Here is a 27,940-nt window from a genome sequence, read left to right as displayed (position 1 = left end):
ACTGTGGACACAGTGACCAGGACAGGGCGAAGGCGGCTCCTGGACCAGCCCCCAGGCTGCAGGGTGATGGGCCTGTCCTCCGCCACTTCTTCCTGTAACGATGACTCTGTGCTTTGCGACAGGAAACGTTCCCGTGTTGCACTCGGGAAGGTCGCTGTGCCAGTTACATTTTCTGATGCCTTGGCCACTCCTCCCTCTGCTGTGGGTCTGCTTCACTCCCACTGGCTGTGGGTCCCCTTGAACCTTCCAGGTAGGATGCGCCCCTGCACCGTGCCCGAATGGCGCAGGCCTGGCGAGGCTTATCGGGGCCTCTGAGTCCTGGGGGCGGCTCAGGGAGTGCGCGCTGGCCGACGGCAGCTTCTGGTCACAGTGGTCACCATCCTGGAGCTTTGGCCGGTGAGGCCATCGGAGTTCACGTGCCCTTTTTTTTTTTTAATTAAATCTTTAGCACCCACATACATAAGAAAACTCCTGGAAGATATCAGGGGAGAGATCGACAACAATACAATCATAGTAGGGGACTTTAATACAACACTGACATCACTGGATAAATCCACTAGACAAAAACTCAGCAAAGAAACAGCAATCCTGAATGACTCACTACATCAGATAGACTTAATTGACATCTTCAGAACACTTCACCCCAAAGCCACAAAATATACGTTCTTCTCAAGTGCTCATGGGACATCGTCAAAAATAGACCACATATTGGGTCACAAACAAAGTCTCCCCAAATTCAAGAAGATTGAAATCATACCAAGCATCTTCTCAGACCACAAGGCCATAATATTAGAAATAAACTACAATAAAAACAACTCAAAATACTCAAACACTTGGAAGCAGAATAGCATGTTATTAAATATTGATTGGGTTACCAATGAGATCAAAGAAGAAATTAAAAACACCCTGGAAACTAATGACAATGAAAACACAACAATCCAAAACATTTGGGACACAATGAAAGCAGTCCTGATAGGGAAGTTTATAGCTCTACAGGCCTATCTCAAAAAACAAGAAAAAATGGTAGTAAATCATCTAACTCTACAACTCAAAGAATTAGAAAGAGAGCAACAAGAAAACCCCAGAGTGAGCAGAAGGAAGGAGATAATAAAGATTAGAGCAGAAATAAATGACATAGAGACCAAAAAAACAATACAGAAAATCAATGAAACCAAGAGCTGGTTCTTTGAAAGGATAAACAAGATTGACAAACCTCTAGCCAGACTCACCAAGAAGCAAATAGAGAGAGGACCCAAATAAACAAAATCAGAAATGATAGAGGCGAAATAACAACAGACCCCACAGAAATACAAATGATTGTTAAAAAATACTATGGACAACTCTACTCCAACAAACTAGACAACCTGGAGGAAATGGACATATTCCTAGAAAAATACAACATTCCAAAACTTAATCAGGAAGAAACTAAAAATCTCAATAGGCCAATAACTATGGAAGAAATTGAAGCAGTCATCAAAAAGCTTCCAGCAAACAAAAGCCCAGGACCAGATGGCTTCACAGGGGAGTTTTACCAAACATTCAAGGAAGACCTAAAACCTATCCTCCTCAGACTACTACAAAAAATTGAAGAGGAAGGAACACTTCCAAGCTCATTCTATGAAGCCAGCATCACCCTAATACCAAAACCAGGTAAAGACAACACAATGAAAGAGAATTACAGGCCAATATCCCTCATGAACATAGATGCCAAAATCCTCAACAAAATCTTAGCAAATCGGATCCAGCAGTACATCAGAAAGATCATACACCATGACCAAGTAGCATTTATCCCAGGGATGCAAGGATGGTACAATATCCGCAAATCAATAAACGTGATACATCACATAAACAAATTGAAAGGAAAAAACCACATGGTCATATCAATTGATGCAGAAAAAGCGTTTGACAAAATTCAACACCCATTTTTGATAAAAACTCTCAGCAAGGTGGGAGTAGAAGGATCATACCTCAACATAATAAAAGCCATATATGACAGGCCCACAGCCAACATCATACTCAATAGACAAAAACTAACACCATTTCCCCTAAGAATAGGAACAAGACAGGGATGCCCACTCTCACCACTCCTGTTCAACATAGTACTGGAAGTGTTAGCCATTGCAATTAGACAAGAAGAAGAAATAAAAGGCTTCCAAATTGGAAAAGAAGAAGTAACACTGTCCTTATATGCAGATGACATGATATTATACTTAAAAAACCGTAAAGACTCCATCAATAAACTATTAGACTTAATAAAAGAATTTGGCAACGTAGCAGGATACAAAATTAATGCCAAGAAATCTATGGCATTTCTATACACCAATAATGAATGTGCAGAAAGAGAGACTAAAAAAGCAATCCCATTTACCATTGCACCAAAAAAATTAAGCAACCTAGGAATAAACTTAACTAAAGAGGTAAAAGACCTCTACTCAGAAAACTACAGGACGTTGAAAAAAGAGATAGAGGAAGACATAAACAGATGGAAGAACATACCATGTTCTTGGATTGGTAGAATCAACATCATTAAAATGTCCATACTTCCCAAAGCAATCTATAAATTCAATGCACTTCCCATTAAAATACCAATGGCATATTTCACAGACCTAGAACGTACTCTCCAAAAATTCATCTGGAATAAAAAAAGACCCCGAATAGCTGCAGCAATCCTGAGAAAGAACAAAGTAGGTGGGATCTCAATACCAGATATAAAGATGTATTACAAAGCCACTGTTCTCAGACCTGCCTGGTACTGGCACAAGAACAGATATATAGATCAACGGAATAGAATAGAGACCCCAGAAATCGGCCCGAACCAATATGCTCAATTAATATTTGACAAAGGAGGCAAGAACATACAATGGAGCCAAGATAGTCTCTTCAATAAATGGTGCTGGGAAAATTGGACAGATATATGCAAGAAAATGAAACTAGACCACCAACTTACACCATACACAAAAATAAACTCAAAATGGATAAAGGACTTAAATGCATGACAGGAAACCATAAAAATTCTAGGAGAATCCAAAGGCAACAAAATCTCAGACATATGCCGAAGCAATTTCTTCACCGATACAGCTCCTAGGGCAGTGGAAACTAAAGAGAAAATAAACAAATGGGACTACGTCAAAATAAAAAGCTTCTGCACAGCAAAAGAAACCATCAACAAAACAACAAGAAAACCCACTGCATGGGAAAACGTATTTGCCAATGTCATATCTGATAAGGGCCTAATCTTCAACATTAATAGGGAACTCATACAACTTAACAAAAGGAAGATAAACAATCCAATCAAAAAATGGGCAAAGGACCTAAATAGACACCTTTCAAAAGAGGACATTCAGAAAGCCAAGAGACATATGAAAACAGGCTCAAAGTCACTAATCATCCGAGAGATGCAAATCAAAACAACAATGAGGTACTATCTCACACCTGTCAGACTGGGATCATCAATAAATCCACAAACGACAAGTGCTGGAGAGGATGTGGAGAAAAAGGAACACTCGTGCACTGCTGGTGGGAATGCAGACTGGTGCAGCCACTATGGAAGACAGTATGGAATTTCCTCAAAAAACTGAAAATGGAATTCCCATTTGACCCTGTGATCCCACTTCTAGGAATATATCCCAAAAAACCAGAAACACCAATCAGAAAGGATATATGCACCCCTATGTTCATAGCAGCACAATTCACCATAGCTAAGATCTGGAAACAGCCTAAGTGCCCATCTGTAGATGAATGGATTAGAAAACTGTGGTACATCTACACAATGGAATACTATGCTGCTGTAAAAAAGAAGGAATTCTTACCATTTGCAACAGCATGGATGGAACTGGAGAGCATTATGCTAAGTGAAATAAGCCAGTCAATGAAGGAAAAATATCACATGATCTCACTCATTTCTGGATAATAAAGACCATTATAAACTTAATGAACAAAAATAGATACAGAGGCAGAGCTGCCTCGAACAGACTGTCAAACTACAGCAGGAAGGCCGGGGAGGGTTGGGGGGCATGAGGGGGGTGGGTAAGAGATCAACCGAAGGACTTGTATGCATGCATATAAGCATAACCAATGGACATAAGACACTGGGGGGTACGGGAGGCCAGGGGATTGTCAAGGGCAGGGGAAAAAAAGGAGACATATGTAATACTCTAAGCAATAAAAAAAATAATAATAAAATAAATTAAATCTTTATTGTTCAGATTATTACATTTGTTTCTCTTTTTCCCCCTATAACTCCCCTCCTCCCAGTTCCCACCCCACCCTCCGCCCTCACTCCCCACCCACTGTCCTCATCCATAGGTGCACGATTTTTGTCCAGTCTCTCCCCGCATCCCCCACACCCCTTTCCCCCCCAGGAATAGTCAGTCCACTCCCTTTCTATGCCCCTGAGTCTATTATAATCACCAGTTCATTCTGTTCATCAGATTATTTATTCACTTGATTCTTAGATTCACTTGTTGATAGATGCGTATTTGTTGTTCATAATTTGTATCTTTACCTTTTTCTTCTTCTTCCTCTTCTTAAAGGATACCTTTCAGCATTTCATATAATACTGGTTTGGTGGTGATGAACTCCTTTAGCTTTTCCTTGTCTGTGAAGCTCTTTATCTGACCTTCAATTCTGAATGATAGCTTTGCTGGATAAAGTAATCTTGGTTGTAGGTTCTTGGTATTCATCACTTTGAATATTTCTTGCCACTCCCTTCTGGCTTGCAAAGTTTCTGTTGAGAAATCAGCTGACAGTCGTATGGGTATTCCCTTGTAGGTAACTGAGTTTCTTTCTCTTGCTGCTTTTAAGATTCTCTCTTTGTCTTTTGCTCTTGGCATTTTAATTATGATGTGTCTTGGTGTGGTCCTCTTTGGATTCCTTTTGTTTGGGGTTCTCTGAGCTTCCTGGACTTGTAAGTCTATTTCTTTCACTAGGTAGGGGAAGTTTTCTGTCATTATTTCTTCAAATAGGTTTTCAATATCTTGCTCTCTCTCATCTTCTGGCACCCCTATAATTCGGATGTTGGTACTCTTGAAGCTGTCCCAGAGGCTCCTTACACTATCTTCATATTTTCGGATTCTTTTTTCATTTTGCTTTCCCGGTTGGGTGTTTTTTGCTTCTTCGCATTTCAAATCTTTGCCTTGATTCTTGCACTCCTCTGGTCTGCTGTTGGGAGTCTGTATAATATTCTTTATTTCAGTCAGTGTATGTTTAATTTCTAGTGGGTTCTTTATCACAACATTGAGGGTCTCATTAGATTTCTTGAGGCTCTCACTGTATTTATCAGCGGTCTCACCAGTCTTTTCGAGGGCCTTACTAAATTTATCGGCGGCTTCTAGACAGTTCTTGAGAGACCTTAAAAGTGTGGTTTTGAACTCTATATCCTCCATTTTTGTCCTGTTCCTTTGTCTCCGTGTTTTCTATGCTTTCTTGGTGCACCCCCTTGTGGTCTTTGTGCGCAGTTTTGTTGTAGTTAAGCCTTGATTGTTGTAGGTAATACTGGGGGGAGATTTGACCTCCAGGCCAACTGGCTATGAGAATCAGCTCTGTCTGCAGTGGGAGAACTTCTGTGCTGGATCTCTATTGAGGCGCTAATCTAGCCTCTGCCTGAGGCTAACCAGCAAATGCCTCCCTGCAAGGCTTGGGCAGGGCGGGTCCCAGGGGATCACCAGGGCGGACAGAGCGAGCAGTTATGGCTGCTCTCAGTCCCGTCCCCAGAGGCTCTGCCTCTCAGAGTCCCAGCAACCGCTGCAAACCTCGGGGAGAAAGCTGCCTTCGAGTTCCGACTGATGCCAGACAGTCCTGCTTCTCCCGTTTGAGTCTGGGTCCCCGGAGACTCGCCTGGGACTGGAGCTCAGAGCCCGAGACTCCCTCCCGATTGAAACAGACAACCGCGCCCTCAGCCGCCAGCCAGCTCCGCACTCACCTCCGCACCTTTGTATTTTCCGCACTGCACCTCCTCTGAGTCTCGGTATGCCTTTCTCTTTCCTTCTAGTTGTAGAATTTCCCCTCAGCCAGCCTTCCTGTGGTTCTCGGTGATGTCCGTTCTGTCTTTTAGTTGTATTTTTGAAGTGGCTGTGCGAAGCAGCAATCTCCGGTGTTTACCTATGCTGCCATCTTGGTTTTTCCTCACGTGCCCTTTGAACACAGCTCTGGTCCACTCACCATGTGCTGCAGCCTCAGCCCTGCAAATGGCCTGTGAGTCCAGAGCTGAGCGCTGAGCCCTGCCACCTGCGTGCAGAGGGTGAGGTGTTTTGCAAACATGCTTCGTGGGGCTCAGGTGTGTGGCGTCTCCAGGTCTCTCCACTGCAGGCGAGGGACAGGCCTGGTGTGAGGACAGCCGTGGGGTGGAGAGAGCGCCTGAACCGGCCGGCAGAGTGGGCTAAAGGGCAGACGGCCAGGACCTGAGTGAGGACAGGCCTTCAAGGAAGGCCCGGCCCCATGCAGGCCCACGTGGCGCATCCATGGTGCGCACACTCCCGCTCCATCGCCAGGCTCCTGCCCAGGCCCGCAGGACCCCCGAGACAGTGCTGGCTCAGGAGACAGGCCTTGAGTCTGCGCTGCACGTCCGCGTGGTGACGGGGGGCCGGGGTGGAGGTGCACTTGGCCTCTCACTGCATCAGGGCTCGGAGTCGGTGACCTTCTGCAGGGACACCTCCCATTAGGCGTGGCAACGCCACGGCCGCGTGAAGGCTAGGTCAGCGTGTGCATTTCCCTAGAGAACTAACTGCCACGCGTGCGCTCACCGTGATGCCACGCCATGGTTCTCCGTGGGAAGCGCAGTGCTTCCATGTCCCGTTGGGCCTGAGACCTCCTCGGCTGTAAGCGCGGCTGAAATCGGACGCGATGTGGACACCAGGAGCCTCGACACCCTCCAGCCAGAGTGGCGGAGGCATATGGCCCAGCGCTGCAGCGACTGAAAACCTGACCTGTGGTTGAGTTTCCTTCTCTAAAAGGGACAAATATTGTTGAAAACAATTTAGTGGATTCACTATCCGGCCACATACGTCTGTGAGGAAGCGTGTAAAGGCAGGTGGCCCTGTCCAGGGTGTCCTCCATCCCTGGAGCCCCAGCAGAGGGGAGGGCGCAGTGGGCCGTCCTCCACCCCTGGGGCAGAGCAAAGATGTGTGTGTCCAGCTCAGCGGCCGGACAGTGGGCTGCTGGTCTTGGCCTCATTGCAGGCTACCCCCCAGCCGCATGGTGCATCCGTCCCCACATCTGGTCCAAACGGCCCGGCATCCTGGGCTCCTGCTTGCAGACTCAGGCACCCAAGACAGACATCCCCCGGTGCACCCCAAAATGGACACACCGGTGACACCATAGCCTGTCGGGGCCTTAGGGCCTCTCCAGGCCCCACCTCCGGGCTCTGCAGTCAGACTTTTTAGTGAAAATGCGATTTCCTGTGTCCCCCAAATTCATATGTTGAAACCTACCCCCCACGAGATGGCGGCTGACGGTGAGGACTGAGGGGCGATGAGGTCACCAGGTAGCCCCGTGACCAGAATGGTGCCCTTGTACTAGTGAAAGGGACCCCAGAGGGCCCTCTCCCCTCTACCATGGCGGACAGAGTGGGAGGCCTTCCACCCGACTCCAGCCTCGGGAGCCTGTGGTGCTGTCACAGCCGCGGACACACTGGGACCTGCTGTCTGAGGTCCTCTGTCTCCATTGGCGTTAAGTAAACAAGTCGGGGCGTTCTCACAGAGGGAAGCGCTTAACCATCACCAAGACCGGGTCTGGGCCATGACCGAACACACGCCAGACAGGAAGGAGCCTGGCTGCGACCTGGCACCGAGCGGACCCGGTGCCCGATGGAGATGGCAGCGAAGGGGGCCGAGCTCTGAACGTCTCTCCTAATAAGACTGGGTTAATCACGTGCCAGCGGCAGGACACGGCCACACACGCGTGTCCCGCTGAGGACGGCACGCTGGGCGGGCGGGACAGGGAGCAGACCACCCTGCAGAGGCCGATGGCGGGTCCTCACGGAGACGGCCCGGCCCACGGGCCTCCTGCCAGGCTGAGCCCTGTGCTCTCCCCTCCGCCAGTGTCCCTGTGTGGCATGAGCACCATGCAAGCGACATTCACTTACCCCGAGGTTGCTGGGCAGCCTGGGGGAGGGGCAAGTGCTGTCTGTTAGTTGGAGGTTAAGGAAGCAGCGCACAGTAGGCGCTAATGCATGCCCTCCCCACCCGGTAACCTGCAGAACCTCTCGGGTCTGCACGTGGGGCTGGCACTCAGGGCAGGAGCAGGGCACGGAGTCACACTGGCCACTCACTCAGAGGCCCCAGCAGAGGAGCCCGATGCGGGGCCACACCCTGCTCGTCGGCTGCGCAGCCAGCTAGGGTCTCCCCGAGCCACTGTCATGATGCGACAGGACGCGCAGGCGGGGTGGCGGGTCGCGGAGCGGGTTTGGGCCTTACCAGGACCATGTGGCCGGTCGAGATGTCCATGTTGGGCAGCGCCGGCTCCTCGGACCAGGATGAGGTGCTGCTCCGTGCGGAAGGGCTGGGCATCGGCCCGTCGCTGAACTGCGAGGACACGCTGTTGATGCGCGACACGTGTGGGGCCTCCGGGCGGTCAGAGGTGCGCACGGCCATGCGCTGGCGGCAGAGCTCCTGGGAGACAGTGGGAGACACGGGCGTCAGTGCCACCTGGACAGACCACACACACACACAGACACACACACAGCACAGACCACACACGCGCATACACACACACACAGACACACACACAGCACAGACCACACACGCACACACACACACACACACACAGACACACACACAGCACAGACCACACACACACACAGACACACACACAGCACAGACCACACACACACACACACACACGCTGCACAGGCCAGACACGCACACACAGACACACACAGCACAGACCACACACGCTGCACAGACCACACACATGCACACACACACACACAGACACACACAGCACAGACCACACACGCACACACACACACACAGAGACACACACACAGCACAGACCACACACGCACACACACACACGCTGCACAGACCACACACACACACAGACACACACAGCACAGACCACACACACACACACACACACACAGCACAGACCACACACACACACACACACACACAGCACAGACCACACACACACACACACACACACAGCACAGACCACACACACACACAGACAGCACAGACCACACACACACACAGACACACACGCTGCACAAACCACACACACACACAGACCACACATGCGCACACACACGCTGCACAGACCAAACAGCTACACCCCCCAGATACTCACATACCTACACGCACACACAGATTCATACACACAGAGATATATACACATACACAATGCACAATCCATAGCGATACACACACACCCAGACACTCACACACTGCACGCACACACAGATTCAGAAAAAGGGCCCCAGCCAGCGCTGTGCTCACCCCGACTCGCCTCACAACCACGCTTCCTGCAGACGCCTTTCCTTTGCTGTTGGGACGTGGCCCGGGGCGGGGGTGGGGATTTGCATTGGGGCCGAGATATGGAAAATGGTCCGAGTCAGGGGTTCAGGAAAAACACACAATTCTTTTCGGGTCTTCCCTTTCCCCCCAAACACCACCAAACGGATAAAAGCCCCCACAGGAGAGAGTGAGTAAAGGCGCGCCGGAAGGAGAGTGCACGGCTGACGGGAAAGTTTGCGTCCGTTGTTTAAGGGGCAATCTCAGGGTGGGGCCTGCGAGGCGCCAGTCAGCTCACTCCGTGTCTTGTCCACAGGTGACACCCTAACACGTCGTGGCGGAGAGGACGTGGCGGGGACGATGTGGCCCACACAGCACCGGCCTATAGTGCTCAGATTCGCGGGCCACCAGCCGAGTGCCCAGCACGTCTCCACACAACAGGGCCTTTGGAAGCATTCTAACACCGTGCCGCGAACTCCCTGTTCTGCCGGGAAGGCATCACGTGACTGGGGCCGGCAAAGCTAAACTCTGTCAAGAAAAGGTTACGTGCCCTGGATGTGGCACATGCCTGGGTTGCAGGCTTTCCTTGTCCAGGGACAGCGTGGTCACCTGCATGATGGGCTTTCCGTGTCCAGGGACAGCGTGGTCACCCGCAGGATGGGCTTTCCGTGTCCAGCGATAGCGTGGTCACCTGCATGATGGGCTTTCCATGTCAGGGACAGCGTGGTCACCCGCAGGACGGCTTTCCGTGTCCAGTGATAGCGTGGTCACCTGCATGATGGGCTTTCCGTGTCCAGGGACAGCGTGGTCACCTGCATGATGGGCTTTCCGTGTCAGGGACAGCGTGGTCACCCGCAGGACGGCTTTCCGTGTCAGGGACAGCATGGTCACCCGCAGGACGGCTTTCCGTGTCCAGGGACAGCGTGGTCACCCGCAGGACGGCTTTCCGTGTCAGGGACAGCGTGGTCACCCGCAGGACGGCTTTCTGTGTCCAAGGCCTGTGGTTTGCACCTGTGTGCAGCCCAGCTGCTGCCCGGGCTGGGGGCTCAGGGTGAGCTTCCTGGGACTTCGTGAGAACAAGGTGCCTCCAGGCCGGGCTCTGAGCACCCGAGGTGGGCGACAGCGGGCGGCCATGCCCTTTTCCACTCCTGTGCCAGGGCTTCCGCTGCCTTGTCGCCCTAATCTGGGACATGGGAAGGGACACACACTCGTCCTTGTCATGGGCAGTGGCATGAGCATGGTACAGGCACCGGAGAGGCGGCGGCAACCACTCCCTGTGTTGGCTTCAGAGTAACAGTGCTGGAGGCCGGCTGCACACCTGGCCGGGGCCCAGGGCCTGCCACCTGGCGCCGACACAGAGGCCACAGCTGTCTGTCTGTGACAAACGGGGGGACTCGGAGCCTGTGACTTTGAATGCCGCATTATTATGGGATGGGGATCTCCCCGGCTCTTCCATCCGGCCCGCAGCACACAGAGTCCCTCCCGCGGCAGGCACGCCTCTGGGACACAGCCGCGCCTCCTTCTCTCTGCCGCACGGCCCTCCCCGACAGTCACCGGCACCTCAGGTGTCCCAGGGGTGCAGCGGGAAGCAGCCGCCCCTCTGCCTTCGGGTGTCCCACGTGGCCCGTGTTGTCTTCCGGGATCATCGTGAGCATCGCTGAGAGGTAAGTCCTCTGGTTGCTTATAGCTTGTGGATTGATAACAGAATTTCCATGTTTCCTCTGTACTGTTCCTTGGACATGAACACTAAGGGAAAGCTAACTTGTCTTTAAAACAGAGAACAACATAGGCTGGCCCTGTCTGCCCAGCCGAGAAGGCGGAGCGGGGCTCGGCACTCCCTGGGCCGGGTTCTGTGAAGAGATTGCCTTCTGTAGCCGCGCCTCCGCGACTGGTGTGAGCGGACTGGACAGCTCAAGCTGGGCCCACCCCCTGACCGGGCCAGTGAGGGCCACAGCCGGCCTAAAGGTGCCGTCTGTCCCTGAAAGGCAATCGCAGTCCCCAGGGTGACAAATGGAGGCGTGACCCTCTGACCCCTGGCAACAACTGAATGCGTGGGCTGGGCGCCAACACCTTGAGGTGATTTGAGGCTCACGGCACTGCTCCCGCCTGGGCACAGCTGCCATCACCCTGCCAGCTCCCTGCCAAGGAAACACAGCGGTGAGAGCTGCCATCGCCAAGGTGCCTGCTCTGTGTGACGCTCTGCCCAGTGAGCCCGGAACGCAGGGCCGGGCCCCCCGTGGAGAACGTCCCACTGGAGCCAAAGGTGACTGGCAGCTGCGGAATCAACCGCAAAACCACACGCCGAGGAAACGTGGAGACAGGCCGGCTCCGATTCACATTTTCCCAATTTATAATCCTGGCAGCAACCAAAGGGGCAAAACCAACACAAAGTCCCGGGTTAAGGCTCCGGAGACACAGAAAGGAAACCACAGGCTACAGGCTGCCCGAGGGGCTAGCGGTCAGCGCCCGCGATGCTTCCTGGGGCTCCCGCGCTCCCGCTCGCCGGCCCTGGCGTGGCCTGGCTGTCACGCCCTCGGCTGCACAGGAGTGCAGGCCGCAGACCCTTGTCTAAATGAATCTTAGACGACGTTTGCGATCCAGACGGACTCCCTTCACAGAAAGGGGCGTGTGGGAGCCGGGACAGCGCGCTCAGGAAAGCCCCGCGGAGGCCCTCGCGTTTACAGAAAAGTCGCTGCCTTCGCGGGGTCAGGCGGGGACGGCCACCGTGAGGCGTGACTGCGGGAGGAGAAGGGGGTTCAACAAAAGGAAGCTTTTGGTGACAGACAGACCCACACGTGGGCTCAGCCAGCGCCCGCGTCCCTTCAATGGCTCTGCTGGGCTGTCCTCTGTCCCCCGCAGACCCGCCCGTACTCGGGCTGGGTCCTTGGCCGACCTGGGCGCCTCTCCCGACACTGAGGTCACAGGTCATCCAAGGCCATGGGTCACTCCCACCAGGAGGCTGACCAATGCCGACCCGAGGATGTTTTTCCCCGTTGATATTGAGAGAGAGACAGAGACAGGCAGAGAAGCACCGCTGTCAGGGATACGCATCGACGACTGCCTCCCGCCTGCACCCGGACCGGGGTCGGGATCGAGCCTGTGCCCCCTCGGTGTGCAGGCTGATGTTCTAACCACTGGGCCACTGCCCGGGCCCCAGTGCCTGCCCTGCAGGAGGGAGAAAGCCAATGTGCGTGAAGTTAAACACCCTCCCCCCCAGTACATTCCCCGAGCGCGGAGGGAGAGCACTCAGTTCTGGCCTCGGCACGACGTGTCTCCAGGACACTTTCCCGGGAGATGCGCCGCAGCCCCTGCGCCTGCTCTGCGCCTCATTCGGTGTAGGGTCCGCCCGGTGCTGAGGATGCTGTGAGGACCCCGTGAGAGAAGGGCGGGCCCCACGGGGAGAGGGACAGGCTTGCAGGTCCCTCTCCAAGGAGCAGCGTCCGTGCGCAGCGGCTCCTGGGGGGCGGGTGCTCGGGAGTCACTGTGTCTCAGGAGCAGGAAGCCCACTGTCTGTGGAGGGAAAGGAGCCCGAGGCAGACGCGGGTCCACAGGGCCGACCAGGGCCGAAGGCAGGCGGGCCCGGGCTGCTTGGCCGGCCCCACAGCTCTGCAGCTTTGACTCAGTTCGTCGTAAAGTGGGACGATGTACGCCGCTGCACGAGGTGAGGGGGTTTGGAGGGTGAATGTGCGGGAAGGCCCGACATGCTGGCACGCGGGGAACGCGTGGGCACTGAGCTGGGCCGAGGCTCCCGGGCGGGCCTCCTCCGGGAGACAGGAGCAGAGGTGACAGGGCCGCCCGGGCCAAGCCCCGCCCCCTCCGGATGCGGCTCCGAGCCAGGGCGAGCCCTCAGTCCCCAGGAGGAGAATCTCTCCGGAGGGCAGTGGGGTTTGTAGGAAGAAAAGAGCAGCTGGTTTGCAGTCCCGAATGTAAATGCTCAATCACAGAAGAATCAGACACGTGACGTTTGTGCCTCGTTGTTAAAAATATCCAAACAGCATATTGCTTGTCAAGAACAGAAACCAGGGCGCCTGCTCGGGGCGCGCAGACTCCCCACCAGCCCTCGGCTGCCTCCGGCACGTGTGGCCCCGTGGGCACCGGCCCTGCCCGCCCGGCACCGGGCAGCTCCCCACAGCACTCGGCACAGGATTTACTTAAGCCCAGACGCCTCTCATTTTCAGAGCGAAGATTCAGACTGAGAAGCAGGGTCACCCCCACGACACAGCCCTCCCCCCGCCCCCATGACGCAGCTCCCCTGGGTGCAGCCTCCCCAACGGCTCCAGCCTCATTTCCCTGTGAGATGCCGCTTCCCTCCGCCCGCCGAGCCGGCCGAGCCCCTCTGCAGAGCCTGCCCGCCTTAGAGCCCACCCTGCAAAATGAGTTAAATAGGGTTCTGGGGGCAGAAATCCATCCCGACACATAATGCGAACATCTCACTTCTCAGACCTTTGCATGCCAGGGGCTGCGGAGCGGGACTCACTCCGAGAGAAAAGTCCTGTCCTTCCGCGGGAAAGAGAGACCAAGACGACAAAGGCTCCGGGAAACCGCTGCCGTTTCGGGGGACGAGCGAGCGAGCGAGTGAGCGAGCGAGCAGGGCTGGGAGTGCCCACAGAGGGCGGCCGTCATTAGTGGTCGCAGGGCCCAACTGAGGCCACCACAAAGGCCGGAGGAAGCACAGCGGTTCGGGGCGGGGGAGCAGCCGGGTAAACCCCAGAGGCATCTGAAGGGGCGGCCTCCTGGGCAGGGACTGCCGCCTGCTCCAAGGGCACCCTGAGTTCGGCAAACCTGCAAAGCCCACCCTGCCAGCAGCCCCCGTGTGGCGGGCTGTTTCTCTCTTCTCCATGTCCCACATGGAAGAGGAAACAGTCCATTTGCTGAGTGGAGGAGCTGGGGATTAAGAAATTAAAGAACGACCAAGACGCAGAAATAGAGTTTAAGCTGGGGCCAGGTGGGCGCCATCCTCTCTGATGGAGAGGCGGCAAAGAGCAGGCTGAGCCACACAGCAGGTTTATTTTAAAGGCCTAGATTTACATATCTAGATCTGCCCCTGCCTGATTAACATGTCCAGCCTTACTGGGGAAGCATGTCCCCAGGGCGTGGCTCTGCCTATGCTCTGCGTTCAGCTGACAATAATTATAAGAAAATGCCTAGGTGCCTCCCAGGCGGCCCTCTACACCCCTGGGACTGGCCGGTCGTGCCGCGGGGGTGTGGCCACAGGGCGACACCGGGTGTGGCCCAGCAGTCGGCCCCAAAGCAGATGCACGTGAAGGAGGAAGTCTGAAAGGCACAGTTACGCTGCTGTGGTGACGGAGGCCTCCGCTGCGGCCACCAGGACACAGATGCTTAACACATGCAGCATTCTACACCGACCGTGATGGCCATGAAGTGAAGTGCTTAGGAGGCATGTGCGGGGAAAAGCAGGGGAGCAACGGCCCGCTTATCAACGTCCTGAGGGATCACCCTCGTTGTCCTCCGTGGTGTCACTCAGGCCGATTGTTTGTCATCGAAGCAGATTCCAGAAGGAGCCGTTCGCAGGCTAGGCCAGCGCAGCTGCTGGGAGCAGAGCGGGGCTTACGCTGCGGTTTGGGGAGTGATTCTCCACAAACACCCTCACTGCAAACGGCTCATCTGGTCGGTGTGGCTGTGGGCAAGACGGGGTGTGTGCCAGGAGGGCCCCTATATCCTGGGCCTGGGAGCATCCTTACCAGAGGCTGGGGCCACGGGGCCACGGCCATTCCTGGGTGGGAAACAGGAACCCTCCATCCTCTGCCCACAGAAGTCGCAGCCACACCCGTCCTGGGTGAGCCTGGGCCGGACGTGGGCAGAGCGGCCCTGTCCCAGACGGGCTCGCGCACAGCCCTGTCTCACAAGTGCCCCAAGGGGCTGCCTCACCTCCTCCCGTGGCTTTTCAGTGACACCTGAATAACGTTTAAACCTAACTGTGGGATAGCACACACGCACGTGAACAAATGAATGCACACACATGCACGAGGGCACACAGACATGCATTCACACATGCATGGCCATGCACACAGACACACATGCACACGGTCATACACATGCGCACACACACATGGGCATGCACACAGGCACACACGCGGACACACACGAACACACACACAGGCATAGACATGCACACAGGCACACACACGGACAGGCACACACGTGGACCCATGCACAGGCACACATGCATGCACAGTGATGCCTACGCTGGTGAGAATTGTCCAGGGCCACTGCGTTCTGACCTTCCCTCGGGGCCCTCATGCTCCTCGTCACCTGACACCCTATTGGCCACCCTGGCTGCACCCCCTGTCCGCGTTGTGTGCGCAGCTGCTTCATGCCAAGCGCTGTGTTCGCCACCCCTTCACAAGCTGGGAGCAGCCCTGTGATAAACACTGTTTGCCAAGCAGTGGTGAGTAATTTTCCCCATTTTGCAAGATGTTTTCTCAAAATAAAGCCTAACGATATAGACACAGTTTAACGAAGAGAAGGGAAAGCAATTTTCCACACTCTTCCCACCCCAGGACTCTGAGGAGTCTGCAGCAGAAGACAGGGTACCTCTCCCGCCGGCTCTGCGCCTGCCCTGCCAGCTCTCGCTTCCGTCTCTGAGAGCAGCGGGCTGTTCTGTCCCCCTGCGGTCACCTCAGCGACACTGTGCCCCCCAAACCTGAGAACGGACATCATTTTTGTCTGTTTTCCATCGTCCTAGGTACCGAGCACAGAACGGAGGTTGTAGTCAGCGCCGCCCGCTGGGCACAGTGGGCAGCCATGGACCTGGGTGCTGCCAGTGTCTCGGGCTTCCTTCTCAGACCAGGCTGCCCCATCACCTGGAACCTTAGGTCCGTGGTGGGCAAACTGCGGCTCGCGAGCCACGTGTGGCTCTTTGGCCCCTTGAGTGTGGCTCTTCCTAAGCCTTAGGAGCACCCTAATTAAGTTAATAACAATGTACCTACCTATATAGTTTAAGTTTAAAAAATTTGGCTCTCAAAAGAAATTTCAATCGTTGTGCTGTTGATATTTGGCTGTTGACTAATGAGTTCGCCAACCACGGCCCTAGGTGACGGCTCCAAAGTGTTGTCTCTCCACACAGGTTCCAGGTGCAGGAGAAACCAGCTTTGCCATTGGCATCTGCCTGAGGGTGAGGCTCTGAAGGAGGATTGTTCAGCTCAGCTCCACAAAATGTCCCGACGGGCCTCCCAGACCCGGCGGGACCCACGGAGACCAGGACACACCAAGGACACGCGGTCTCTTCGTTTCAGCTGCTCCTGATGAGGCCGGGTGAGACCGGGACGGAGTTCTCAAAGCAGAGCAGGAAGGGAGAGAGAACGGGGGCCATGGAGGCAAGCTGACACTCCCTCCCAAAGCCACTTCCTGTCCTTCCTCCTGAAACGGTTTTCCTGTAAAACCAGGCCTGCCAGTGGCTGCCGACGGGAGCACACAGCCGTGACCGCAGACCCAGCCGTGACCTCAGGCCCCGACCTTCGTCTTCCACATGGCGAGGGCCTGCTGCCTTCGGTGAGGCCTGGCCTGGCCGTTCCTGTCTGGCCAGGAAGGGCTCCCCTCTTCACTCTCCTGTGTAGACACAGCTGCGTGATGTTCCAGACTTCGCCTCCGCTAGCCGTCCCCACGTCGAGGGAGCTATTCTCCAAGAAACCGCGTTGCCTAGAAACCAGCGAACAGCCTGTGGCCACTGCTGTTGGGGACGGCGCGTGTGAAAGTGTAGGTTCATGGGGCACCACAGTGTGAACGCCGCCTTCCGGAAAATGGGAGGGAGGCTCTGGAGACCCCGAGTCAGCACCCGCGGCAGCACAGCGACGTCCGCTGTTTGGGGGGCCTCTGGGACGCAGGGAGCCGCGGCGAGCCCTCACCCTGGGGGGCCTGGCCTGGATTCGAGGAAGCGAGGCCCTCACTCGCAGAACCACGTGGGTCCGTGGACGTCTCAGGACACTCTACCTACGACTGCGGCCGGCGGCGGCCTCTGCAAAGGCAATGACAACGCCGTGCCTCGGGCGGACTCATGGGAGTGGGAGGAGATGCCCTCCTGTGGCTGCTTAGGGCGCCCTTCCATTTCTAAGGACAGATTGGCTTATTGGGAATTTGCAAAAGAAATGATTTTGACCCCAAAGTTTAAATATAAAGCAAAGGAATGCCTTTCTGAGACCACAGCTGCTGAAGGGGAGGGTTCCTTCAGACTCGCTTTCCACGGAACCACTTTCCATGGAACCAGGACGTCCTGCCCTCGTGTCACTTCTGTGCCTACTGGTCACACTAACCGCCTAGGAACAGCAGGCCCTTAACGCAGAGCCAGGACAGTCAGCCAACGTGTGCCCGTCCTGCCCATGGGAGCCCAGCTGGCCCTCACCAGGTGCATGGGCCTGAGCCGGGAGCACCCCGACTGGCAGCCCCCGACCAGCAGCACCCCGACCGGCAGCACCCTGACTGGCAGTGCCCCGACCAGCAGTGCCCCGACATGGAGCACCCCGGCTGGCAGCACCCCTACCGGCAGCACCCTGACCGGAAGCGCCCCGACATGGAGCATCCCGACCAGCAGTGCCCCGACATGGAGCACCCTGACTGGCAGCCCCGACATGGAGCACCCCGGCCGGCAGCACCCCGGCTGGCAGCGCCCCGACCGGCAGCACCCTGACTGTCAGTGCCCCGACATGGAGCACCCTGACCAGCAGCGCCCCGACATGGAGCACCCTGACCGGCAGCCCCCGACATGGAGCACCCTGACTGGCAGCCCCGACATGGAGCACCCCTACCGGCAGCACCCCGACCGGCAGCACCCCGGCTGGCAGCGCCCCGACCGGCAGCACCCTGACTGTCAGTGCCCCGACATGGAGCACCCTGACCGGCAGCCCCCGACATGGAGCACCCTGACTGGCAGCCCCGACATGGAGCACCCCGACCGGCAGCGCCCCGACCGGCAGCGCCCCGACCGGCAGCACCCTGACTGTCAGTGCCCTGACATGGAGCACACTGACCGGCAGCCCCCGACATGGAGCACCCTGACTGACAGCCCCCGACCGGGAGCACCCTGACCGACAGCCCCCGACCGGGAGCACCCTGACCGGCAGCCCCCGACATGGAGCGCCCTGACCGGCAACCCCCAACCGGGAGCACCCTGACCGACAGCCCCCGACCGGGAGCACCCTGACCGGCAGCCCCCCACATGGAGCGCCCTGACCGGCAGCCCCCGACATGGAGCGCCCTGACCGGCAGCCCCCGACATGGAGCGCCCTGACCGGCAGCCCCCGACCGGGAGCACCTTGACCGACAGCCCCCGACCGGGAGCACCGTGACCGGCAGCCCCCGACATGGAGCGCCCTGACCGGCAGCCCCCGACCGGGAGCACCCTGACCGGCAGCCCCCGACATGGAGCGCCCTGACCGGCAGTCCCCGACATGGAGCACCCTTACCAGCAGCGCCCCACTGGTGTGCGCCGAGTGGCTGTTTCCCGGTGTCCCACCACCCAGACGCCTGCTCTCCTCGGGGCCAGGACCCAAGGCCTCCTGGTGACAGGGACACCTGTGCTGTGAGGTCACCACAGACGAGAACTGTGAGATCCGCAGGGGTCCCTGGGGTTGGCGAGCCCGGAACGTGTGCTGCAAGGCGGTCAGAGCCTCCAGGACCTAGTGCCACATCAGAGCCAAAGACACTGGAAGGAGAGGCTTTCCCACACCAGCTCCCGCCTGCAGCTCCGCTCGGCCAGGGCACAGGAGCACTCCCACGTGGCATGCGTGAGGGCGCCGCACACCAACAGTAGGGCCTGTGCACTACTCTCAGTGAGCATATGTGTAAATGTACACATGCATGTACACACATAGACAGCCAATCCTCGAACAACATGGGTTTCCACGCAGGGTCCACTCCCACGTGGATTTTTTTCAGTAAATACGGTAAATGTATTTTCTCTTCGTATGATCTTCTTAACAGCACCTTCTCTTCTCTAGCTTACTTTACTGTAAGAATACAGTATGTAACACACAGCAAACAAAACATGTGTAACTGACTATTATTGGTAAGGCTTCTGGCAGCAGTGGGCTCTTAGTTGTTAAGGTTTTGGGGTCAAAAGCAAGACACAGATTTCTGCCGGCATGGGGTTGGGATCTTGTTACTCGAGGTCAGCAGTATACATTCTACTTATAAGATGACACGACAATTTTGGGGGGAAAGAAAATACAGAGAGGGAGACCGCGTGGCAGATAGCCGCGTCTCTTGGGACAGGCACAGCCCCTGACTGGGGAAAGGAGATCCGAGGGATTCCTGGCGCCGGGGGATTTGAGATCTGGGTTCTGTGATCACGGAGGACTGAGCCTAAAGGGGGCAGCCTGAAGAGCTGACCAGACCATGCAGTGCCGGTAAGAGAAGAGCTTACAGAGACTCAGCCTTCCCTGTTTCCACGGCCGGCGTTTGTTTGTTTTCACTGAACCCTGTTCATGAGACATTTTGGATACAGACACTCACCTGTGCTGAAGAGAGGGAGAAGGTGCGGACGAGTGGAATCTGGGGAGAGGCTGAGGAGAGGGGGGGGGAGGGAGAGGTGGCAACGAATTGAGTGCTGAGACACCCCTGGACCCAGGACTGGGGCAGCCATTCTCTCCGGAGGGTGGGACTCCTCCCCCCAGCCCCCAGGCAAGGAGCACAGCCACACCCAGATTCCACCCTGAACGAGATCAAGGATTAAAATAATCTGATTAGTCCCTGGGAGTTAACAGGGTCTGGCCTATAGAGGGACTTTCAGTCCCAGCAATAACACAGAGCAGGGTAACGATTAAAGAACCAGCTCTGGATAGGACTAAGGCGAGCCAGACTGACGAGTAGAAGAACCAAAGGACCTTCACTACTGCAAAATTTTTTTTTCTTTTTTCACCTTTTAACTAAGAAACCAGTTTTTTTCTTTTTTTTCATCTTTTTCCATCACCTGATTTTACCCTTTTAATTACTACATTTTTATTTTTAACCAGTATTATTACTGCTACCATTTTACCATTTTTTAAAGTGCCATTTTATTTTCTCTTTATTTTATTTTGGGATTAGTGTTCTCCATTCTATTTTCATCGTTCCTTTAGCATCAATTTTCCCTACCTCAATTTTACCTCTATGCTAAAACCCTCTCCCTCACTTTTCCCCTTTTGTTGTCCTGTTTCCCTTACCCTATTCCTGCTTTAGATTTTCCCTATTCCTTCTGTTTACCTCCTGTCAAAATTTCACCCTACTTATATATCCTATTTCCAATCCACTGCTCTAAATCCTTATGCACACATCCCTTATCTTTCTTCACTATCCAAAATTTTTTTTCTTCTTTTATCTTTCTATTGTTTTGTTGCTGTTTGCTTGATTGTTGAGTATATTGGTTTTGTTGTTGTTGTTGTTTGTTTGTTTGTTTGTTTTGTGTGTGTGTGTGTGTGTGTGTGTGTGTGTTTTAGGACTGGTTGTGAGGCTGTTTTACTTTTTCTTTTCATTTTTTTCTGCTGGTTTTTCCCCTCCCTCCAACGCCCCCCCCCCCACCCCCTGTTATTTTTGTGCTTCTGTTTTCCCTTGCCTCTCTTGATATTATTGGTTGTTTCTAGTTTGCATTCATCTCCAGGGAGCTGTTGCTGGAATTTGTTGGGATTAGTGGCAGTTCTATAGGAGTTTTCTCCTCATATAAATAGTCTCTTCCCCTCTTCTGCTTCATTCTCTCTTTTTGCTCTTTTTTTTCTCTTCCCCCCCCTCCTTTTTCCCAATTTCATTTTTGCACTCCTTTTTTCCCCCTACTTTTCTTTTTTCTCTTTTATCTTTTTCTCTTCTTTCTTCCTTATCCCCTAATTCTCTTAATTTGGGTGGTCACCTTTATTTGGGGTTATTAATATCATGAATATATTTGTGTTTAGTGCCTGGTACATGGTGCCTTGTTGTGTTGTATTTTGTGCCTTTAAATCAACACAGCAGATCCAAACAACAGCAGCCTCCTGAGCACCACACCCTCTGTCTGAGGAACAGCAGCTGTACGTGAAACCTCCCCTCAACCAGCCAGAAGAGCCACCACAGCTGTGAACAGCACCCATCAGAGGAGCTGCTGCCAACTGAGGAGCAGCTGCTACCACAACTGCCCGAGGAGCAACCGCAGCCCGAGGAGCCACTGCCACCCAGGGAGCAGCCACTGAACGACTCAACATCTAGATATGTCAGTGAGATCAAACATGGGTAGACAAAGAAACCCCCAAAGGAAAGAAAAGGAGGACTCGCCAGAAAAACAGCTAAGTGATACAGAGGCATGCAACATGACAGAAAAAGAATTCAGAATAAGGGTGCTAGAGCACATAAACCAGATGGAGGAAAAAATCAATAACATATGCAAGAAGCTAGAAGAAACAGATGAAAAAAATCAACAACTTAAGTAAGACGCAAGAAGAAATGAAGAGCGATATAGCTGCAATAAAAAACACCATTGAAAGTATCAACAGTAGACTAGGAGAAGCGGAGGACCAAATTAGTGAATTAGAAGACAAGGAAGCAAAACACACCCAAACTGTACTGCAATTGGAGAAAAAAATTAAAAGACAGGAGGAGAGCCTAAGGGAGCTTTGGGACAACATGAAACGAAATGACATACTAATAATAGGGGTGCCAGAACAACAGAACGAGGAACAAGGATTAGAAAACCTACTCGAAGAAATAATATCAGAAAACTTCCCTGAAGTGGGGAAGAAAAAAGTCACACAAGCCCAGTGAGTCCCAAACAAGGTGAACCCGAAAAGACCCACACCAAGACACATCATAATTACCATGGCAAATGTTCAGGACAAAGAGAGAATATTAAAGGCTGCAAGAGAGAGATGGAAAGTTACATACAAGGAATCTCCCATTAGATTATCAAATGATTTTTCAACAGAAACACATCAGGCCAGAAAAGAATGGACGGAAATTTACAAAGTGATGCAAAGCAAAGGACTGAATCCAAGAATACTCTATCCAGCAAGGCTATCATTCAAAATTGAAGGGGAAATAAGAAGCTTCACAGACAAAAAAAGGCTAAGGGAGTTTATCACCACCAAGCCAGCCTTGAAAGAAATGCTAAAGGCACTGGTGTAAAAAGAAGAAATAAAAAGCTCAGAAAGAAAACAGCAACACAAAAAAAGAAATGGCTACAAACAAGTACCTTTCAATAATAACTTTAAACGTAAATGGTCTAAATGCTCCAACCAAAAGACATCGAGTGGCTGAATGGATAAAAAAACATGACCCATACATCTGCTGTCTACAAGAGACCCACCTCATTAGAAGGGACTCACACGGACTGAAAGTGAAGGGATGGAAAAATATCTTTCAGGAAAATGGAAATGAAAAGAAAGCTGGGGTAGCAATACTTATATCGGACAAAATAGACCTCAAAGTGAAGGCCATAACAAGAGTTAAGGAAGGCCACTTAATAATACTAAAGGAATCAATATAACAAGAAGATATAACCCTGGTAAACATATATGCACCCAATGCAGGAGCACCCAAATTCATAAAAAAACTCCTGGAAGATATCAAAGGAGAGATCGACAACAATACAATCATAGTAGGGGACTTTAATACACCACTGACATCACTGGATAAATCCTCTAGACAAACAATCAGCAAAGAAACAGCAATCCTAAATGACTCACTAGATCAGATGGACTTAATAGACATCTTCAGAACACTTCACCCCAAAGCCGAGGAATATACATTCTACTCAAGTGCTCATGGGACAGATTCAAAAATAGACCACATTTGGGTCACAAGCAAATTCTCCCCAAATTCAAGAAGATTGAAATCATAAAAAGCATCTTCTCAGACCAGGATGGCATAATATTAGAAATAAACCACAATAAAAACAACCCAAAATACTCAAACACTTGGAAGCTGAATAGCATGTTATTAAATATTGATTGGGTTACCAATGAGATCAAAGAAGAAATTAAAAACATCCTGGAAACTAATGACAATGAAAACACTACAATCCAAAACAATGGGACACAATGAAAGCAGTCCTGAGAGGGAAGTTTATAGCTCTACAGGCCTACCTCAAAAAACAAGAAAAAATGGTAGTAAATCATCTAACTCTACAACTCAAAGAATTAGAAAGAGAGCAACAAGAAAACCCCAGAGTGAGCAGAAGGAAGGAGATAATAAAGATTAGAGCAGAAATAAATGACATAGAGACCAAAAAAACAATACAGAAAATCAATGAAACCAAGAGCTGGTTCTTTGAAAGGATAAACAAGATTGACAAACCTCTAGCTAGACTCACCAAGAAGCAAAGAGAGAGGACCCAAATAAACAAAATCAGAAATGATAGAGGCGAAATAACAACAGACCCCACAGAAATACAAATGATTGTTAAAAAATACTATGGACAGCTCTACTCCAACAAACTAGACAACCTGGAGGAAATGGACAAATTCCTAGAAAAATACAACATTCCAAAACTCAATCAGGAAGAATCTAAAAATAGGCCAATAACTATGGAAGAAATTGAAGCAGTCATCAAAAAGCTTCCAGCAAACAAAAGCCCAGGACCAGATGGCTTCACAGGGGAGTTTTACCAAACATTCAAGGAAGACCTAAAACCTATCCTCCTCAGACTACTACAAAAAATTGAAGAGGAAGGAACACTTCCAAGCTCATTCTATGAAGCCAGCATCACCCTAATACCAAAACCAGGTAAAGACAACACAATGAAAGAGAATTACAGGCCAATATCCCTCATGAACATAGATGCCAAAATCCTCAACAAAATCTTAGCAAATCGGATCCAGCAGTACATCAGAAAGATCATACACCATGACCAAGTAGCATTTATCCCAGGGATGCAAGGATGGTACAATACCCGCAAATCAATAAACGTGATACATCACATAAACAAATTGAAAGGAAAAAACCACATGGTCATATCAATTGATGCAGAAAAAGCGTTTGACAAAATTCAACACCCATTTTTGATAAAAACTCTCAGCAAGGTGGGAGTAGAAGGATCATACCTCAACATAATAAAAGCCATATATGACAGGCCCACAGCCAACATCATACTCAATGGACAAAAACTAACACCATTTCCCCTAAGAACAGGAACAAGACAGGGATGCCCACTCTCACCACTCCTGTTCAACATAGTACTGGAAGTGTTAGCCATTGCAATTAGGCAAGAAGAAGAAATAAAAGGCATCTAAATTGGAAAAGAGGAAGTAAAACTGTCCTTATTTGTAGACGACATGATATTATACATACAAAACCCTAGAGACTCCATCAAAAAGCTATTAGACTTAATACATGAATTTGGCAATGTAGCAGGATACAAAATTAACCCCAAGAAATCTGAGGCATTTCTATACACCAATAGTGAACTTTCAGAAAGAGAGATTATAAAAACAATCCCATTTACTATCGCACCAAAAAAATTAAGCTACCTAGGAATAAACTTAACTAAAGAGGTAAAAGACCTCTACTCAGAAAACTACAGGACGTTGAAAAAAGAGATAGAGGAAGACATAAGCAGATGGAAGAACATACCGTGTTCATGGTTTGGTAGAATCAACATCATTAAAAGGTCCATACTACCCAAAGCAATCTATAAATTCAATGCACTTCCCATTAAAATACCAACGGCATATTTCACAGATCTAGAACAAACTCTCCAAAAATTCATCTGGAATAAAAAAAAGTCCCCGAATAGCTGCAGCAATCCTGAGAAAGAACAAAGTAGGTGGGATCTCAATACCAGATATAAAGATGTATTACAAAGCCACGGTTCTCAAAACTGCCTGGTACTGGCACAAGAACAGGTATATAGATCAATGGAATAGAATAGAGAGCCCAGAAATCGGCCTGAACCAATATGCTCAATTAGTATTTGACGAAGGAGGCAAGAACATACAATGGAGCCAAGATAGTCTCTTCAATAAATGGTGTTGGGAAAATTGGACAGATATATGCAAGAAAATGAAACTAGATCACCAACTTACACCATACACAAAAATAAACTCAAAATGGATAAAGGACTTAAATGTACGACAGGAAACCATAAAAATTCTAGAAGAATCCAAAGGCAACAAAATCTCAGACATATGCCGAAGCAATTTCTTCACTGATACAGCTCCTAGGGCACTTGAAACTAAAGAGAAAATGAACAAATGGGACTATATCAAAATAAAAAGCTTCTGCACAACAAAAGAAACCATCAACAAAACAACAAGAAAGCCCACTGCGTGGTAAGACATATTTGCCAATATTATATCTGATAAGGGCCTAATCTCTGAAATTTATAGGGAACTCATACAACTTAACAAAAGGAAGATAAACAATCCAATCAAAAAATGGGCAAAGGACCTAAATAGACACCTTTCAAAAGAGGACATTCAGAAAGCCAAGAGACATATGAAAAAATGCTCAAAGTCGCTAATCATCCAAGAGATGCAAATCAAAACAACAATGAGGTACCATCTCACACCTGTCAGACTGGCTATCATCAACAAATCCACAAACGACAAGTGCTGGAGAGGATGTGGAGTAAAAGGAACACTCGTGCACTGCTGGTGGGAATGCAGACTGGTGCAGCCACTATGGAAGACAGTATGGAGTTTCCTTAAAAAACTGAAAATGGAACTCCCATTTGACCCTGTGATCCCACTTCTAGGAATATATCCCAAGAAACCAGAAACACCAATCAGAAAGGATATATGCACCCCTATGTTCATAGCAGCACAATTCACCATAGCTAAGATCTGGAAACAGCCTAAGTGCCCATCAGTAGATGAATGGATTAGAAAACTGTGGTACATCTACACGATGGAATACTATGCTGCTGTAAAAAAGAAGGAACTCTTACCATTTGCAACGGCATGGATGGAACTGGAGAGCATTATGCTAAGTGAAATAAGCCAGTCAATGAAGGAAAAATACCACATGATCTCACTCATTTCTGGATAATAAAGACCATTATAAACTTATGAACAAAAATAGATACAGAGGCAGAGCTGCCTCAAACAGATTGTCAAACTGCAGCGGGAAGGCCGGGGAGGGTTGGGGGGCCGGAGGGAGGCGGGTAAGAGATCAACCGAAGGACTTGTATGCATGCATATAAGCATAACCAATGGACATAAGACACTGGGGGTAGGGGAGGCCAGGGGATTGTTAAGGGCAGATGGAAAAAAAAAAGGACACATATGTAATAGCCTTAGTAATACTTTAAGGAATAAAAAAAAAGAAAAAAAAAAGAAAATACAGAAGTTGGCTGTTTTTGATAATGAAGTACAAATGTACCAAATAGATTATGTTTCATGTATTTAGAAGAAAAAATAACATTTACTAAAACAGTGAAGGTAAGTTTGGTGGCAGTATTTCATTTTAAAAAATGACCTTTACGAACGGATTCTGATTCTTCTGAAAGTTAGTCTGCCCGACTCTCCCACATGTGAGCAGAGCGAGCGGAGACAGATGCCCTGGTGACACCTGGACATCCTGTTAGGGTCCAAGGATAAGAGTTCATCAAGAAAGGCTTGGTTTTCCAAGAGGGAAAGCAAACCACGTGTCACGCACTCATGTGCAAACGAGGAGAGCTTTCCGATTTAGAGTCTGTCTACAAAGACTTCTGTTTTGAGGAAGAAAAAAAAGGCTATAACAAGTTTGCGTTATGATCTAATAATACGAAGTATGGGTGCCCTGAGCCCCACGCCTCGCCCTGTGCTGCTGGGACATCGCTACAGTCGCCCCTCCGTGCTTGTGGGGGTGGTTACAGCTGCCCCCAATCCTGATGCTCAGTCCCTCCCATGAAATGGCCCCAAACAGTGGCCACAGTCTGTGCTCTCAGCCCCAGGTCCTGCTGAGAACAGGAAGTGCTGTTTTCCCCACTTGCAGATGTGAAACCTGGGGCGGGGCCGACTGTGGGCGCGTGGACTGCAGAGGACCCACGTGTAAGTGGGCTCCCGCAGGCCGAGGGACGGCTGGGCTCCCAGCTTTGGATGCTTTGAAGCCAAGTGCACGGGTGGCGCGGGAGCAGGCCCACGAGCACAGGGTCCTGCGCAGGCTGCCCGGGGCCGTGGGATGGATGCCAGGAGGCCTGCATTAGGGCGAGGGAGATGGGTGCGTCCTGAAGGCAGCGTGAGGGCCGCCCTGGGCGGTGTCTGGGGTGGCGCTGCCACTGCGCTCTCTGGGGGGACACGTGGGTCCCCCGACTCTCCAGGAAGAAGGGCCCTCCACACAGAGGTCAGAGGTCAGGTGTTGTCCTCCCTCGGAAGCCTGCGCATCCCGTCCTGCAGAAGGATACCGGCTCTTTCCTTTAAAGAATCTTGGCACCTTGGCTGGTGGTTCAGTGGTTAGAGTGCCAGCCGGAGCACCAGAGGGTCTCAGGTTTGACTCCTGGTCAAGGGCACGTACCTGGGGTGCATGCGGGAGGCAACCAATCAATCTCTCTCTCTCTCTCTCTCTCTCTCTCTCTCTCTCTCAAAAAAAATGTCATATCCTCGGGTGAGGATAAAAAACAA

General features: G+C 51.6%; 1 protein-coding gene across 3 annotated transcripts in view; it reads right to left on the bottom strand.

Annotated features, from left to right (window-relative positions):
• The window catches only part of PTPRN2 (protein tyrosine phosphatase receptor type N2), a 470,186-nt gene that overhangs the window by 70,587 nt on the left and 371,659 nt on the right, over positions 1-27,940 (bottom strand). For all 3 annotated transcript variants that reach the window (XM_059711309.1, XM_059711311.1, XM_059711310.1), the window contains one exon: positions 8,412-8,606. In XM_059711309.1, coding sequence (XP_059567292.1) covers positions 8,412-8,606 — 195 coding nt within the window. The remainder of the gene's footprint in view (positions 1-8,411; positions 8,607-27,940) is intronic.

Source organism: Myotis daubentonii, chromosome 10 (genome assembly GCF_963259705.1).
Source record: "Myotis daubentonii chromosome 10, mMyoDau2.1, whole genome shotgun sequence".
NCBI classification, from domain to species: Eukaryota; Metazoa; Chordata; class Mammalia; order Chiroptera; family Vespertilionidae; genus Myotis; species Myotis daubentonii.
Note: the sequence above shows the minus strand (reverse complement) of the source record. Positions and strands in the feature narration are given on the sequence as shown.